General features: G+C 41.9%; 2 protein-coding genes across 2 annotated transcripts; both read right to left on the bottom strand.

The window, feature by feature from the left end:
* Positions 1-67: 67 nt before the first annotated feature.
* On the bottom strand, positions 68-13,007 carry phf3 (PHD finger protein 3). The gene is made up of 16 exons (XM_061690489.1): positions 12,880-13,007; positions 11,627-11,877; positions 11,153-11,275; positions 9,759-11,070; positions 8,249-8,519; positions 7,383-7,434; positions 6,864-6,984; positions 6,606-6,762; positions 6,380-6,496; positions 6,122-6,250; positions 5,893-6,037; positions 5,629-5,815; positions 5,403-5,550; positions 4,619-4,708; positions 2,756-2,951; positions 68-2,676 (listed from the first exon to the last, which is right to left on the bottom strand). The coding sequence occupies exons 2-16, from the start codon at positions 11,859-11,861 to the stop codon at positions 986-988; spliced, it is 4,974 nt and encodes a 1,657-aa protein (XP_061546473.1). The 5' UTR covers positions 11,862-11,877; positions 12,880-13,007; the 3' UTR covers positions 68-985.
* A 2,032-nt stretch (positions 13,008-15,039) lies between these two features.
* si:dkey-103j14.5 (isoaspartyl peptidase/L-asparaginase) lies at positions 15,040-17,503 on the bottom strand. Its single transcript, XM_061690851.1, is given in 8 exon segments — positions 15,040-15,146; positions 15,149-15,196; positions 15,288-15,398; positions 15,568-15,609; positions 15,612-15,676; positions 16,180-16,349; positions 16,976-17,079; positions 17,317-17,503. Coding segments are annotated over 8 exon segments (834 nt in total).
* Between the last annotated feature and the right edge of the window lie 648 nt (positions 17,504-18,151).

Raw genomic sequence — 18,151 nt, 5'->3', positions numbered from 1 at the left:
AGTTCACAAAGAAAAAAAAACTTGCCGTTTCATTTCACACATGGATCTTGAAGATAAATCATACTGGTAAAATTTTGTGTACCTGTAGTCAGTTTTATGTAAATTTAATAGAGTACTGCAGTGTTGTTTAGGTGACTATCTTTAATATACTGTATTTACTGTACACAGAAATTTGAGATTTTCTTTATAACAACAATAAAAAAAAAAAAAAAGAATTAGCTTTATTACCAACTGTACATACACACGTGCAAAGGCACACTTCATTTCTAAGATATATTACAAGCCAAAAATGTACAATGCGTTTCTGGTAGAAAGTAAGACTCTAAAATATTTAAAGCAATTTAAAAAGAACCAATTTGGGAACACAAGAAACTGTTCAATGGGTGCCTCTGTAAAGTTTCTCTTTGTGGTAAATGTGAACTTAGCCCCAAAACCATTTGACCTAATGTCCTTGATCTTAATATTACCAGGAGGTTGGGGAAAAACAAAAACTAAAAAAATGATGCAGCAGTTCAGTAAATACAAAAAAATCCAATATCTTAAAACTAAATTTAAATCAGACCCTGATCTGTATTGTGAAAAGAATGCATCTACACCCAACGAGTCAATTTCTTCATCCCACCTTAATAGGAAAGACTAACATTGGAACAGAAATGGATTGTATTCATGATTAACTGGTGCAGCAAAACCTTCCAAATAAAATTGTGAGAATTTGTTGCGCGGTTAGTTTTACAAGGTGGAGCAAATTGAAAGTGATGAACTTCGCAACTCCGAAAAACAATAGTTGAGTTCATCATAACAGAAGACTCAGGAGGGATGTGATGTACAAGCTGCACAGCCATGACATCTAGGAAAGAATAAAAAATACACAGCCCAAAAAAACGAAAGTAATGAATCAGAGAATGAGTCTGAGAGCACCGAACACTCACTTCCTGGTGCTTGGTTTCTTAAAAAAAATTTAAAAAGTTAAAAGAACAAATAATTATTACAAGTAACTGTCTTTTGAGCTCCTCTGACCATTGTCATAGTCCGAGTCCCGTCGGTGTCTGTGGCGTTCTTTGTGGCGGCCACTGTAGTCGTCGCTGTAGGATCGCTCTTTCCGCTTCTCACCGTAGCGGTCCTCAGAGTGTCTGTGGTGCCTGTTCCTGTCTTTGTGCTTGTCTTCGTAGCCGTGCTCATGCTTCCTGTCTCGGTCCCTGTCATGGTGCCTGCTCTTCTTCCCGTGGTGCAAGTCCCGGCGGTGGCCGTGCCTCCCACGGTGGTCCCTGTCCTCGCTGTGCCGCTGCCTCTCCTCCCATGGGTGACAGTAGGTGTAGAGCTCCTCCTGTGTTTCCTCTTTGGCTTGCGATGGAGGTTGATCACCCGGTTCGGAGGGACTCTCGGGGTGCGCCGCAAGTGAAGTACTCTCCTGGGCCTGTGGCGTGGTGTGGTTCTGATCCTGGACGTGTGGCGTGTGGAAAGAGTTGGGGACAGACGGGTCGTGGTTGCTGCCAGGTACCTGAGGCTGGTGCTGCTGCTGGTGGACAGGTGCAGCACTGTTGCACGCTGGGAGAGCCGGCGCCGTCTCAGTGTCTCGTTGGAGCTCCGAGGCTTCGAAGCTCTCCACTTGTGGCGCTTGTACTGCAGAAGTGTAAGTTGCTGTGTCGCTCGGCTGAACTTGAACAGGATCTTCATGGTCACTGAGAACTGATTGACTGGCGGTTGGGTTTTGTTCCTTCAGTTTGTGTTTGGCCTGAGAGATCTGCAAAAAGCCTTGATGAAATGTTGTAACTGGGCTGATTTTAGGAGGAGCATGCTTAGCATCCACAGGAGCAATGTGACTAGTTTCTCTGGCTTTGTTTTCTGTCATACTGGAATAGGTGGAAATCTTTTTCAATATCCCACTAAGGGGTTTGGAGGTATTTGTGTGCTCTGACAGCGCCTGTGATTCCAACTTTCCTTTGTCTGAATCAGGGAGAGGAGCAATGTCATCTTTCTTGGGGGTTTCACTCTCGTTTCGAAGCGTCGCCAGGCTTTCCAAGAACGCTTCCGTAGAAACATCTGGAGGCTTATCTCTCAGGGAGACAGGAGGAGCCCGGGGTGCAGGCTCAGCATCTTTGCCTGGAGATGTGTTTGCAGCCTCTGTCTGGCTGGGTGACTGCAGTTCAGCTTGGACAGGTTTGACTTCTTTTTTCTTGATGACAAAGCGCTCTCGAGGCACAGCAGCAACAACAGCAACAGCTGGATCCTTGGAGCCCCCGCTGGATGACACCTCTCTTTTCTGAGCAGGTTGGGCCTTAGAAGTGTCATCTGGATGCTTTCCTCCGACATCTGGCAGTGGCGGGAGTTCTCCACCCCAACCAAGTAACACACCTGGAAGAAAACGAAGAGGCTTGTGGGATTCCTGACTGCTGTTCCCTGCTGCAGATGGTTCTTCAAAAGACTCTGTGATGGGCTCCTCCACAGCCTCTGTAGTCTCAAGTAGTTGATTCTTCTCGCTTATATTGGGAGTAGTCAAGGAGGCTAGGAAAAGCTTCTCATCTTCTTCTTCGGCAGGAGTTTCTTGGATAGGAACTGGGACAGGCTTGACTTCAGGAGACATCCTTGTCGTTTCGTTGTCAACTGGATGATAATCTCTTTTCGGCCTCTGACGAATTATAAGTCCCAAGAGAAGGTTTGCTCGGTTGTTTTCCAGACCTGCCGAATCACATGACATTACATTTGAGTTGTGAAAATGACTGTTCCTTACAGAGAGGAATCTACTTGTTTTGGTCACCTGGTCCATCAAAAGGCACAAGCTGATGTGGCACTTTTTCAGACGCGCCCAAAGGAATGAGATACATGTCCTTCACTTGTTTGCGGTTGTTTGACACCACCCCAAAACGCCTTCTGCTGCTGAAGTAAGCATACAGGAGAGTGTAGGAGATCTCATCTTCCTCAGTCACAGGAGTGAAGCGAATTAGGCACACTTCCTTTAAGAATATATAAAAAAAAAAAAAAAGAATAGCATCTGTTAGCAAAGTAACAATCAGTGTACAGTTACAGTCCCTTCCAGAAGTATTGGAACGACAAGGTCAATTTCTTTGCTTTTGTTGTATGCTGAAGACATTTGGGTTTCAGATCAAAAGATGAATATGAGACAAAAGTTCAGAATTCCAGCTTTTATTTCATGCTATTTACATCTAGATGTGTTCAACAACTCAGGACTGAGCACCTTTTGTTTGAAGCCACCCATGTTTCAAGTGAGCAAATGTATTGGAACAGACAAATTAACAAAGTGAATAACCTTGAATATTTGGTGGCATAATCCTCACTTGCAATAACTGGATCAAGCCTGCGACCCATTGACTTCATCATTTGAAATGCTTTTCCAGGCCTTTACTGTAGCCTCTTTCAGTTCTTGTTTCTGGGGGTTTCTCCCTTCAGTCTCCTCTTCAGGAGGTAAAATGCATTAAGGTTAAGGTGCGGTGATTGACTTGGTCAGTCTAAGACCTTCCACTTTTTCCCCCTGATGAAGTCCTTTGTTGTGTTGGCAGTGTGTTTTTGGCTCAGTCTTGTTGCATGATGAAGCTTCTCCCAATTAGTTTGGATGACTTTTCTGTAAATTGCCATACAAAATGGTTTTGTAGAATTCATTCTGTTGCTACTATCATGAGTTATATCATTATTAAAGACTTGTGAACCTGTTCCAAAAGCAGCCATGCAAGCCCAAGCCATGACATTTCCTCCACCATGCTTCAGAGATGAGCTTGTGCAGATCCTTTCTTTCTCCATAATTTCTCTCTTAATCTTGGTCTCATCAGTCCATAAAACCTGGTTCCAAAACTTTTGTGGCTCATCTCCGTACTTCTTTGCAAGATCCAATATGGCCTTCCGATTCTTTTTGCTGATGAGTGGTTTCCATCTTGTGGTATGGCCTGCATATTTTTTCTCTCCAAGTCTTCTTCGAACAGTGGATTGTGATACCTTCACCCTTGCCCTGTGGAGGTTGGCAGTGATGTCACTGACTGTTGTCTTTGGGTGTTTTTTGTTTTTGTGCTCTCACAATGTTTCTGTCATCAACTGCTGTTGATACCCTTGGCCGAACTGTTCGATGTCTGTTGCTCAGTACACCAGCAGTAGTTGCTTTCTTTTTCAGGACAATAACATTTTTTGTATTGGCTATGAACAATGTTTGTGCAATAGCTCTGATCGATTTTCACTCTTCTCTCAGCTTCAAAATGGTTTGATTTTCTCCCATAGACAGCTCTCTGGTCTTCATGTTTGCCTAACATGGAATGCAGTTTTCACAGGTGAAACCCAAAGCCAAAAACAAGCACTATCTAATGTTTTAAGCAATCTAAAAGGCAACACCTGAGCAACTAGAAACACCCATCAGTCACATGTACCAATACTTTTGCTCACTAGAAAAGTGGGTGGCTTCAAACGAAAGGTGCTCTGCCCTGAGTTGTTTAACACATCTCGATGTAAATACCATGAAATAAAAGCAGGAATTCTGAACTTTTGTATCATATTGATCTTTTCATCTTCAGTATACAACAAAAACAAAGGAATTGACCGTTCCGTTCCAATACTTTTGGAGGGGACTGTAGATGTAATGTAATGTCTGAGCGCTCATGTTAAGATGTCAAAATATTACTTTAGTTCCTGTAGCACGTATCTTCTCCAAGTAGTCCCACACAGTCTGTGGACTTATCCTTCCGCCAACCTGGATGCTGTCAGGAAGATCCTTTGAAAAAAAAAAAAAAAAAAAAACTGTTTTAAGTATTTGCCTCAGTATGCATGTACAGTGGCTATACTTGTGGGGGGTGAACATCCAGGTTAAAATAGCATGTTTACCTCATGTACAAATTTAGGCCATTATAAAACCATAATCAAAAATGTGAGCTAAAAACTAGACAATACAATTAAAAAACAAACAAATCTTAGGTTCCATAAGTGTGCTTTTTCCTTTGATGACAACATGCAGTCTTTTAAGGAAGGAATCCATGGCACATGTTGACATCATTTTGTACTCGATGTGACCACTTTTCCTCACAAGAGTGCTCCAAATACAGTACGTTTTTTTCTAAATTGGAAGGGCATCTTTAATGTTCAGACTTTTTAGGTCACTTACACTTATTTAAATGGATTTAGGTCTGGTTTTAGATATATGATTGGGATCACTGTGAAGAAGGACAATGTTTTAATAAACTTTTGCCCAGAAATCACACAGAATAGTGCAGAGTTGGCCTGACTTGCAATGTGAATAGTGAAGTGCTGACAAAAAAATTCAGCAGATGGTATGGACTAAGGCCCAAATTCTATGTAAATTGGAGCAATTTCAATGGGGTGGCAAAGGAGTCGAAATCTTTGAGAATGTTAATAAGGTAAATTTAACTTTCAAAGTGCGTTGGGGGGGTTCGTTAGAAAGGGTGGCTTACCTGAGTCAAGTTGTCCAGAATGCCTGACACAGGGAAAGCTTTTGTGACAAGTTTAGCCACAGAGTGCATAGTAAGGAAACCTCGCCACAGGGACTTCAGGCTGGAAAGGAACGATGTGTCATCATCTCGGCCAGCTGTATGATCAGACCTGAGATGGAGAGAGTAACCCTTTAGCCACTACTTTGACGCTAAGCTGCTTAAGAAAATTGTCAGAAATGAGTCTCACCTTTGTTCATAGTTGGTGTGAGCCTTCTGAAAGCTCTCCTCTAAGACGGTGAGGTGCAGGTCATCTTCAACAGCAGACGGCGCCGGCGTGCTCGCCTCCTCGCCTTTGGCAGGTTGTCGCTTTGCTACTGTCGTAGCAATTTTGACCACTTTGGTGGGTCCCTCTTTCACTGGGGGTGCCATGCGACCTTAGTCGGTAAGAAAAGTCAGTCAGTCACTTACGCTCGATGTATGAGGTCACAACCGGGGCTCGAATTGTAGTCACCTGTACAGATTTTGCAGTTGAGGTCAAATAAGTGAGACTTGTGTTTGTTGGTGGTGTCGCTCTCTGTCTCGTTGCGCTCTACGGGCTTCTCCGGAGCACTCTGAGGTTCTACTGGTACTTCTGGGACTCTGACTGCGGGTTCAACCTGAGAAGAAACGAGGGTGAGTCCACAATTGAGTGCCACATGCACTTGTGAGTTTAACAAATCAGATTATGGCCCCTTTCTTACCTCCACCTCCACGGGCTCACGCACTTTCCCTGGTTCTTCACTCTCGATCTCAATCTCCCCTTTATGTGTGATCTTGGTGATTGGACGCCTCTCAACCTCTCTTTGCTCTTTTTCAATCATTTCGATTGTCTGAGAAAAACACAGTGATCAGACATACATTTGTTAACGATAGAGGAGAGGAGTATCAATGAGCCTTATTGAGCATCTTAACAGTTCTCAAATTTGATTAAGGATGCGGGACTGTTGAGTGTTACTCACGTGTCGATTCTCTCTTTGCCGCCAAGCAGCCAGTTCCTTCGAAGCCAGTTCCTCAGGACTCATTCGGATTAGATTTGCAGGAGATATTTCTCCTTTGAGAACCTTCTTAAAGAGAACCTGAGTCGCGGGATAAATGGACATTACTTTAAAATTGTACTAAAACAGTAATGATATTACATGGATATAATTTCTGGTTTCATTTGGAGGCATTTCCAACTACACTTACATTATTTTTAGTATCTTTGAGGTTAAACATCAAGCTTCGATACTTGTTCTTGTATTTGTTTTCGGTATCTTTATACATGTGGAAAAGTTCTCTCTCAGTCTTCTTGGCAACTTCCGAGGCTTTCTCAACAGGGACTTTCAAATCAGACTCCTTCAGCCTAAAATGCAGAGCGTCACACATTCAGCAACCTTACAAAACTGTTTTTCAAAGCTGTGCGATGAAGAGGCTGTGTAATGTAAATTTACAGAACTTTCCTACCTCTGTAAAAGGATTTCTTTCAGAGAATCACGCACACTGCGCCTGATCTCCTCCATAGACGCAGGCTTTTTTGAAGTGGAAGATGCACTTTTACTTTTTACCTCAAGTTTCAGCTGAATGTCTGTGAGGACAGAACAAGTACCAAGGAACTTTGCATGAAAAAAAAAAATGGAACTGCAATTCAAACAGAGCTGCTTTTCCCTGAGTGTTGAATTCCATACAAATGTAAAGTTGTCAATGGCTTGCCATATCACTACTGCATTATAGAACCATTCCTTCCGATTACCAGTGTGCCACTCTTTTCTGTCTTGTTCAAACACCGCCAAACACATTTGCTGTTTTTGTACTATTTTGAAATACATCTGAATACTGCGAAAATGTAAACAGAACTTACACAAAATGCAAACAATTCTCATTCATGTGCATGCTTTCAGTCTTTAAGAGTTGAATAGTAAAACCAGGCTACCAACTCATATCAACATTTTCATAGTTTACATATTAAAGCATTGTATCAAATACCTCTTTTATGATGAGTTTCTTTTACATCTGTAGACGATCTTCGGCCTTGTTCCTATTTGAGGAGAGAGTAAATACAAATTACTATAGGATCATATAACTAATCATATTTGGGAAAATTTTTAAACAAATGAAACTGAAAAGTCTAAAGAAGATAAAATATGAATGTTCAGCTTTACGATGAATGAAATTTGATTGTTTGACCTGATGCTCTACTACATGCTCCTGAGTTAATTCTAGTTCATTAAAATTATTTTGGTACTTTGAGGAAGTGTAGAATAGCACAGCATTGTACTGAAATATGTTTCTCAGGGACACTGAATGGATTGCAATTGATTCAAAGCCTTGAGAATGAACGGACCAGGATGAATGGGAGTACTAACAAGCATGAAATACGTTTCTAATATTTTTATCTTATCTATAACCAAGAGAGCCAAACCATCTGTTAGTATGAGTCAGTGCTGTTTTACACCACTGGAAACTGCAACCACAACAATAAATATATTGTTTAAAACCACTCTGACAGTGTCAGTCAAAAGAGATCATTATTATCTTTTTAATGGCTGAATTTCTCATTATATTGTGCAAGTGTACCAGTGGAATGTTGGCTGAGTGTATGTCTAATTTTCATGAGAAAATGTTGGCGAATACACCGAACTACATTAAGCATACACCCATGTGCAAGCCATCAGTGTACAGGGAAAGTAAAAGCAAAAAGACAACAAACCCTTGTGTAGTGGAAACACTGGCTATGATTAATATCAGAGCATCACTTAGCTGGGGAACACACATAGCGGAACAGGCTTTGTAATGAAGAGAAATACATTTGGTAAACAACTTTAGAATGGAAAAATGCTAACATGACTAACCTTCTTTAAAGATCTGACCCCCCCTGATGTCAGTTCCTCAGTGGCTCCTGGCTTGGGTTTTAGAGCGTGCTTCAGAGCAGGGGCTTCAGTCTTTATTTCTGCCACAGGTATGGCTGGCGTTTCGGGCTCCACCTTTTTGCTCTCCTCCTCGCAGCACTTTAAGCACACGTACATCTGGTCCTCTTCCTCCATCTCACGTACTTTGAGCAGGTCAAGACCAACACAGTCACCATGGAACCAGTCATCACAGCGGCCACAGCCTACCATGAACCTGGAAGGGTAAATAGATAATTTGTTCAATTTATTTTTCTTCCCATACTAGACAGGCCTGAATAACGCACTCTCTTGTGATTGCTGCGTGAGGGTAAAATCCCTACATGACATATATCTGTTTAACTCATTCACTGACGACTGTCGAATTCAAATATCCATGTTAAAATGAAGGACTGGCAGTTTAATACCTTCAATAATTCATTTACATTAGAACAATTTATGGAACAACAAAATGAATTTTGTATTTTTTTATTCCTATCATATCAACAAAATTCTTGAATATACTTGTCCAAATCAGTCATATGTAACAATTTTGTATGGCTAAGTCTCTGTAATGAAGCTGACACTGAGTATCATACTTCGGTGCAGGGTTTCGACTTCCTGGGTGGCCAATTGTCAGAATTAAGCCCTTTTTCACACTGCACTTGGTTTTAATGCCCTCTACCATGGGGTGGGAGTTAGGACGCAGGGCAGTGCAATGACGACGGCGGCACGTTGCAAGTGTCTCCACATTTGGCACTGGTTGCTAAGCTACCAAACGGGAAATAGCCAGGGACTTTTCCTGCTGGTTTGTACATAAAGTAGTTACAACAGAAAGCCCTAGCTTTGCTGACAATGAGACGACGTGATACAAGTTAAGCATGTGTAGCTACATTATATTTCATTTTATACTAACACTGTTAAAAATACTAAAATTACAAGTTCCTCACGCTTTCAACAACCAACTTAGTATACTCAATGTAGTGGAGATTTGCATCCATCTCTGTGCTTTATACATAATTTTTCTTGTGAACGTTTTGTCCTCCATGCCATTTACAGTACAAATCAGGCAAATTCTCTTGCTATTGTAACCCTGAAAGCACTCCCCATGTGTAGTAGCCTAATTTTAAAGCAGCGCTGCACCCTGACCTTTTCTCATTTGGGCGTGTTTGCCGTAGCGGCAGACGCCCACCTCATAAGCCGCCAGCCAACGCAACATGGCATAGGATCACAGGAGCACAAACACAATGACTGGGTTGATCGACAGCACACTGTGGTGTGCTAAGTGCAGTGTCAAGCAGGCCCAACACATCTTGCCAAAATTGTTTTGGAATTGAGCTTGGAGTAATAAAACTATGACATTGTGCTCATTATTGTTAATGTGCTCATGTCAACGTTATGGCAACATGAATTTTATTTCTCATTTGTGTTAAGCGCTGAAAAGGTTTAAGAAACATTTATCAGTGTTAAGACTTACATGTTGTTGTGGTGTTTCTTGCACTGACCACAGCAATTGTTTCCATCCCACACAGACTCGCTGTTGGCAACTTGCTCCAGCTGCTGTTGCACCTGCTGCTCAACACTTTCTTTCTTCACAACTGGAGCATTGTCTGGGATAAACAACTGTGGCTCATCCACAGAGATGCTTCTTGCAGTTTTACTTTTTTGCTTTTGGAGGATCTTTTCAGGCTTCTTCATTTTTGCCTTCTCCTGCCCCACTTCTTCGAATGTTTTGGAGGAAAGACCTGGACGAGTGACATGTGAGTAGTTTGAAGCGTCTGCTTTCAAGGTGTTGAGCGTATGAGAGGGTTTGGTTGGACTGTGTTGCTCAATTTGGCAGCTTCCACTAGATGGCGCCTTCTTCACTGGAGAGCTGGGCTTCACTTTGGGATCTCCTGTTTGCATCTTTGGGTGTTTAGGGACATGCTCACTTGGGGTGTTTTCAGACCGTCTTTTTAAATATTCACTGCTTCTCTTCTCTTTAAGAGACTTTAATTTATGAAGGTCATCTCTTTGGACAACTTTGGATGGTACATTTTGGGAAACGGTAGCTCCTTTAGTCATGTTGCTCTGTTCACTTGTAATCACAGCTTTCTTATTGGAATTAAGTAGTTGCTTGGGTTGGAGCTGGTTTTTGGCAAAAGTCGGTTTCTTTTCTTTACTGTCCACCTTGTTACTTACAGTGGTCTCATTGTTTGGTGTCAATTTAACACCACATTTCCGGTCATTGACAGGCTTTTGCTTTCTCACCATAGACTGATTGTCATCTTTAGTTTCTTGAGTGCACCTTTTTATTTCCGTTCCGTTAGCCGCCTGGACGTCATTGGGGTTCACATATGGACCCAATCCAAGTGGTGTATCATCAACGCAAATCTTCTCAGTTATATCCCGGTCTGCGACTTTCTCAGGTACAGGATTCTGTGCGGAGACACAATCGTCCGACAACATGGCAAAACCAATATCCGCGGTACAGGAAAAACTACTGTCAAAGTTGGCTTCAGCATCCTGGAGATACGACGGTCCGGGAAGTAATTCAATCTTGAACCCTCCAATGGTGACAGTCAGTCGTTTCAACACAACAGAAGGTTTTAACCATAATACACCTTCAATATCGCTGATATTGATGCGTCCACCCAGAGTTAGTTCTTTCTTCAATTGTACACCTTTAACTCCTTTCTTAATCAGAAAGGACTTCTGTAGCCTGTTGCAAAGTTTCCTTCCCGGTCGTCCTCTGGGTACAGCATCTGTGGGAATCTTGGCTTTCTCTTGACCGTCACTGGATTCTCTATCTAGAAGCCAAACACACGTCACTCCATCTCTCTTGATTTGTTGAATGTGGCGTACAGAAAACAAAATAAGCTTGGGCCTTACCTAATTGTATATTACATGGACGTTTCCTGGGTCTGCCTACAGGTCTCTTGATCTTGGCTGGATTGGTCTCCGTTACTGCCAGGTCACCTCCGAGGCCTGTGGATGTTGACCCACCACTGATCTCTGCCACGAAATAAAGATGTTTAATATGTCTGTGGGGGGTGGAGGGGGTTAACAAAAAGTAAATAGGGATGCAGAAGGAGAGGAGTCGCCTTCATTTGAATTACATATTTAGTAAGCAAGTTAAATGCCACACCACTGCTTGAAATGTATATTACCTGGACATGATCTTAGAACAAACAATGCTACGAGTGTTTAACATTTGTGTCATAAAGTGTTACTTAAAGAAAAATAGAACAAAAACAATATGGAACTAAATTTTTAAAACAAATTCTGGCATGCTCGGCACAATATGAAATTATTTTTTACAACTTCATTTGAATACTGTATGCCCTGTACTGATAGTGAGCGTACCTGCTGCGCCTGAAATTTGAAAAGTGGAGTCCTCATTTTCCAGCAGGTTGAACTGAGAAGTTGCACATCCAAACATGGGATCTTTGTCACTCAGCATGTTCTTGAGCGAATCTTCAAGGTAGAGTCCTGAACCAAACTCATTACTGGCTTCACATTCCAGATTTTGACCTATTATGAGGGTGTCGTCCAACTGGTCACTGGGTATTAAAACGTTAAAAGTGTCCACAACATCCATGAATGCTGCTGCCTTCCTGCATGGGGACAACACATGTAGAGAGCAACATTTAGTTAACTGATTTGTGAAAGTTGCAGTTACACGTGCACATCATCAAAGCATCAAAAATATAATTAACTCATTCAATGCCAGCCCTCCATGTTAAGATGGATATTTGACTTCTAAGGCAGTCAGTGGCAGTGAATGTGTTAAACATGATCAAGTCCGCATTTGAACTTAAGTACTAATGTAGACAACTGGAGGGGGTGGTTAAGTATGTGACAATAATGCGATTCAAAATCTTCTCCATTGGTGGTGCACGTTACTATCTTAAGCTAGCAGTTAGCGAGCTGTTTACTTCGAGAAACAATGTTTTCGCTTCAAATGTCGGAGGCTCTTTATCAAACTAGAACGTTTAGCCAGTATCAGTAGGATATGCTAAACTTCGAACAGCACCAAATGCTAATAGGTGAATGAAGTTTTAGCAGCAAACGTGTCGACAAGCTGCAGCAGGCCATTTAGCATGTAATTACGACCAGGGGCATTTTATTGAACAGAATCTAACATTGATAAATATTTTTTCAATGTAAATGAATGTAAAATGTCACTTATCTTGACTAGTATTCCATAGCGATTCCAAATAAGTTGCCTGCTAGTTAGCCCGCGTTGCTAACACCAATCTGCAACTATGGAGCATGTCCGTTAGCAATCTAAAGATGACCTGTGGAGGAAGTTTGCTTATTCCTCAAGTCTCTAGCCCTGGAAAGCCTACGTTTCCCCACAACAGTATCATAACGACTGGACAACTGCGCTTAGTCGTTCTAGAGACACAATGGTAACATATACAGTGGGTAAAATATCAAGAGCGAGGCAAAATATGTGAGACATGCTAACTCGGTGGTGCTAGCAGAGGCCTAGGCTTGTTTGTAGCCTGAGCGCAGCTAAACACAGGCGTAGCGCGAACACGCCCACGAGCATCGAGTTCAGCGTTGGCTCACTCTGTATTTCAACATGTGAGCGTTTATACGTAGAGGGTTACCTCTGTCTGAGTGCAACGATGAGTCCAATTCGTGCAGGTTACATAGTCCCGCGGCTGCCTGCCTGTCTGGCTGCCACCGCTAACTTCCTCTAAAGCAGCGAAGCCGTCATTCGTCCCGCTGCCGCAAAGCCGCTGACGGCAAGAGCTGCCAGTCACGTGGTTTGTGTTTACAGCAGGTAGCTTAGCAGCTGACATCCTGACTGGAGACGGTTATTCCTCATTAAAAAGTCCATTTTTTTTAATTTGTAGTAGTGCGGTGTATACAAGCAGGTACAGTATACAGACATAATAAGGTTGGGCGTAAAGTAGAGGTGTCCAAACTTTTTCTCCCAAGTGCAGCATACAGAAAAATTACAGGATGCAAGGGCCACTTTGATATTCTTCACCTTTAGTTTATTAAACACGCTAAAACGCAATCCATCAGTATAGGTAAAGGAATTCTATATTGTTTTTATATAAGTGGATATAAAAAGTCTTCACACCGCTCTTCAAATGCTAGGTTTTGCAATCTACAAAAAAGACCAAGATTGATATTTCTTAAACGTTTTCGACCATTTATGTGAACTATAAACTGCACAACTCCATCCATCCATCCATTTTCGGAGCCGCTTCTCCTCACGAGGGTCGCGGGCATGCTGGAGCCAATCCCAGCTGTCATCGGGCAGGAGGCGGGGTACACCCTGAACTGGTTGCCAGCCAATCGCAGGGCACATAGGAACAAACAACCATTCGCACTCACAGTCATGCCTACGGGAAATTCAGAGTCTCCAATTCATGCATGTTTTTGGGATGTGGGAGGAAACCGGAGTGCCCGGAGAAAGCCCACGCAGGCACGGGGAGATCATGCAAACTCCACACAGGCGGGGCCGGGGATTGAACCCGGGTCTTCAGAACTGTGAGGCTGACGCTCTAACCAGTCGGCCACCGTGCCGCCCTGCACAACTCAATTGGGGGGGGAAAAAAAATCTTTTCAAGGAGACATAAAAGTAAACAACTGAGATAATGTGGTTGCACAAGTGTGCGCATCCTCATAACTCTGGATGTGTTCAGAATGAACCAATTACATTCAAACTCCTGTTAAATGGGAGCCAACACACACATGCAACCTTTTAAAGTGCATATGATTAATCCCAAATAAAGTTCAGACCTTCTAGGAGGCTTTTTCTGATTTTGATTTTATTTGCTAGCAGAAACCTGGAGTTTTTGTGCTAAGGCTGACCAGTATTTTGAACTGTTCATAATTCCTTCCACCAGGCATGGACGAGTACCAATTCCAGGTATCCGTATTGGGCCAACACCAACCTTATTTCAAGGTATCGGGTACACGTGAAAGCTGCCAACAACAGCCACCGATGCGTAAGTAAACGTAAATCTGACATCGAGTAAGTCCTCCTCGCCAGTAGTCAGCACCGCACTGCAGCGGTTTGACTTATAAAAGTGATTTTTGTTTTCTGAGACTGTGATTTTTTTTCATGGGGATGCAATTATATCTCAAACCGAGCCATCTGTCAATAAATAGACACAGACATGACATGACACCGCAATGCACTTCTTTGCCACAGAACAACTTTCAGGAATTTGAATTGTGCATTGTTTAGCGCAGTGATTCCCAACCATAAGTGATCATCCAGGGTGTTGTGGAAAATATCCAACTTCACTTATTTTGTCTGAAATATATCATTTATTAATTACGTATCGTGACAAACAAAACAATGAAATGGTCTTCCATTAGATGTCTGAAGGTACAGTGAACTTGTGTATCCACTTGTTGCCATTCCTATATCAGAAGTTATGGTTACCTGTGAGTAAAACCTTTGTCTTCAATTAAACAGGCCCATATGACACACTGAGTAAAGAGGAAGAGGAAATTTAGATGAGATCAGTATTATTTCGTATTTTTTGTGACATTTTTGTTTGGTGGTGTGCTGTACACTAGTGTGCTACGGGACCCTGGTTGGGAATCACTGATTTAGAAAACTGCTAATACATGTTAATTTTCCCAATTAACACAGTTCATCTTATACCAATCTTGTTTTCAAAGATATTAACAAGGTCTTATTGGAGAAGAAGGAACATGTTGTGTTCACAAAATAACCAATCAATCAAAACCTTTATTATAACCATAAAATAAAAAGCCATTGAGACCGAGGCCTCTTTTTCTTAGTAGAGAACCTCATGTTCCACAGCGGCCCAAGCCATTCGCTCGGTGGTGAAAGCTGAAGCCCACTGACCCAAAAGAGAAACAACGATGACACCCCCAGCGCTCGCACACGCTCTCCCGTGTACTGCAGAGACATGCTATCTTCCACGGATTTACCTGATGATTTACCAATTTAGATCAATGAACAGAACATGTGAGCAGACATGTACATTACAAAGTGCAGAAAGTGTCATGCATGATCTGTAACCTTGTGCAACGTGTGAAAGAACAAGTCTGGACAGGGTGACTTTAAGGATGGATTCTCCATGTCCAGTACAAGACACTGCACCACTGAGGTTGTCTGCATATCCCCCACGGCCTTATTTTCAACAGAGAACACGGAAAACACAGTTGTAAGACATATTTCATATTTTAACCACATTTCACCACAATCAAGTCCCAATTTCTTAAATTCTAGGGAACACACATCATTTAATAAAGAGAAAAAGCACATTTCAGTTGAACAAGTAGAATTAAATAAATCGCACCGACAGCTGGAGTATCACCAACTCTGCCAACCATTTTATTATAGCCGATGTGGCACAGGCGACATTACCAGCGCAGTCTACAGCAACAGCACCAACAGTAGCAATGGGCCTTAGAGTGACAGTTGACAAGATCACGTACTGTACATACATGCACATCAACAGGCTTTGACAACTTCACCAAACAGTTTAGAAAATATTCCCTTCACTATTCTAATGCTACATAACATAATACTTATCAGTACAGTGGCCTGCCTTACAATCGAGAGGTTCGTGATTCCCATCTCAGTTCGGGCCTTCCTGAGGTGGAGTTTGCACTTTCTGCCTCTGCTTCTGTGGGTTTTCTCTGACTGCCTCCAAGTTTGAAATATATCTTTTGTGACACCAGTGCAGGAACCTTTCTGACACACCTCATATTTGACCATGGTGTGGACAAGCACTACATATAGTATGTGATTCCCAACCGATGTGTCCCGAGATATCACCAGTTGTGCCGCTCGAAATTATTCCCCTTCAGTACGGAATCTTGCTATCGCTTCTTCTACTTTCTCACACTTGACTTGTGGTTTGTTAATGACTCAAAGCAGGTAAGAGGTCTCAAAGTTAAAGTCCTACCAGTGAGTGTTGAAGTTTTCCATCACCCCAGTCACATATTTTTTGTGCTTCTCCCATTATTTTCTCTCGTAAGTGGTCACCATCTTATCAGTGGTAACTGTGGCCATACCCATGCTCTTTGCAAAAAGGTTTGCACCGCTGTCTGTCAACACGACGTGCTCAGTCTGGGGGTTTCCAAGACAACAGAGAACAATTGATTGATATTCAAAGTAGTATAGGGAATGACGTGAAAATAAATGTATTGCGTTTTTATTACCATATGCTTAAATTATGTGGAATTGCATCATTTTTTCATGTTGTTGAATCAGTTGCTGAAGCAATGGAGGTATATCGAAGACCACTACTCCACCACTTGGCTTGTATCAGCAGAGGGCGCAAGGAATTAAGGGGCTGTAAAAGAAATCTCTCTGACAGTAACATTTTCACATGAATTGTAAAGCGACATCATTATTCTTTTATGCCAGTATAAAAACAGTGTTGGGAAAATTGTCCTTAAGTGTGTCTGCTCGTGTTGTACAGTTCACTGGCATTCCATTCTGTGGCTGCATTGGCAAGAAAATTGATTTTGCCACAACCCTGAACATCTGGATGAATGCGGAACACTGGGAAAAGTGGGATTCATTGACATTTTTTTATTCTGGCCAGGGCCCTTGTGTGGGTTTCGAAGGTTTCTCATTTTGTGATTCTGGGTCTCAGGTGTGCATTTGGAAAGTTTCCCTGGCCTTCTGTTTTCAAAATGGAAACGTAGCCATGAAATAAAATATTTTTATGACAGCCACATATAATTGAATTTAATTGATGTTTTTGCTGACGACACAGCACCACAAGCTGATGTCTTTCCATCCATGATGATGGCGTCCGTCTCTACCTCCCCTTCTGCATTTAAAGCTGTTCCATGATCTTTGACATCACACATTTTCCACACATAATAAACACAACCTCAAATTCAGTTTTCAAATCACATCTGATAATCCCAGTAAGTGTTGCATATTTATGGACTAGAGGAGGACAGAGGTTGCACTAGAAACGGCCGATGACCAAAGCGCATACTACAGTTTAGGCCTACCCAAGAAAATGCTTGATTCATTCAGATGGCTCCAAATGTGTCAGCATATAGGCGAGGCTTATTCTTCTTACCTGCGTTAAACACAGCATTATCTTCCAGGGCCCGTACGGCTGACTCGACAGCATCCAGTGCAACTCCTCTTCTTTGCAGCACAGCTAAGCCTTAACGTGCTGGCGCCTTTACACCATCAACTGAGGCCTTGGCGAGGTCATCTGGAATGGCCCACGCTCCACCGTGCACGACTATGACAGCTGACATCTTTGAATTCCTACAAAGACATTAGGTCTTTGACTCTCGCACCCATCATGAAGGGGTAAGAAGTCTGCATTGTCTTCCCTATAACAGTTACATTCTATTGGATTTCTCCAAAACCGGCAATATACACTTTATTCATTAGATTCCAAAAGTAAGCGATAATATTAAAATGCACACTATAACCAACCACTCAACAAATGTAACTTTCTCTATAGCTCTGTCTAAAACTTACCTGTCATATTTGAGCTGGTTCACATAAGGTTCTGTGGTTCTGTCCTCAGAATACAAAGACTTCAGTGAGTTAATTGTATAACGAATGATATATCGTGGATGGGATTTCCAACATTCTGCTGCATTTTAGGGTGACCTGGTGGAGATCCTAAAATTATTATGATGGGATCTAAATAGATAATTAATAATAATAATGCAGTTCAGAAAATGGATGGATAATAATAATAATAATTCTATCTATTTAGCTATCTATCCAATATATTGTACACTTTTAACGGTCTGGTTTATTGTCAGAAAAGCACAGAACTTTTGTAACAGTTTAACCTCAGTTAAATTCATAATACCAATGAGTATTTCATCCCAGAGGAAAGAAATATTAAACACATTTTGGTAAGTCTCTTGTTCTTTTAAAGAAAAAAA

The sequence above is a fragment of the Phycodurus eques genome, chromosome 11 (genome assembly GCF_024500275.1).
Source record: "Phycodurus eques isolate BA_2022a chromosome 11, UOR_Pequ_1.1, whole genome shotgun sequence".
Classification (NCBI taxonomy): Eukaryota; Metazoa; Chordata; class Actinopteri; order Syngnathiformes; family Syngnathidae; genus Phycodurus; species Phycodurus eques.
This window is presented reverse-complemented; position numbering and strand designations above follow the sequence as displayed.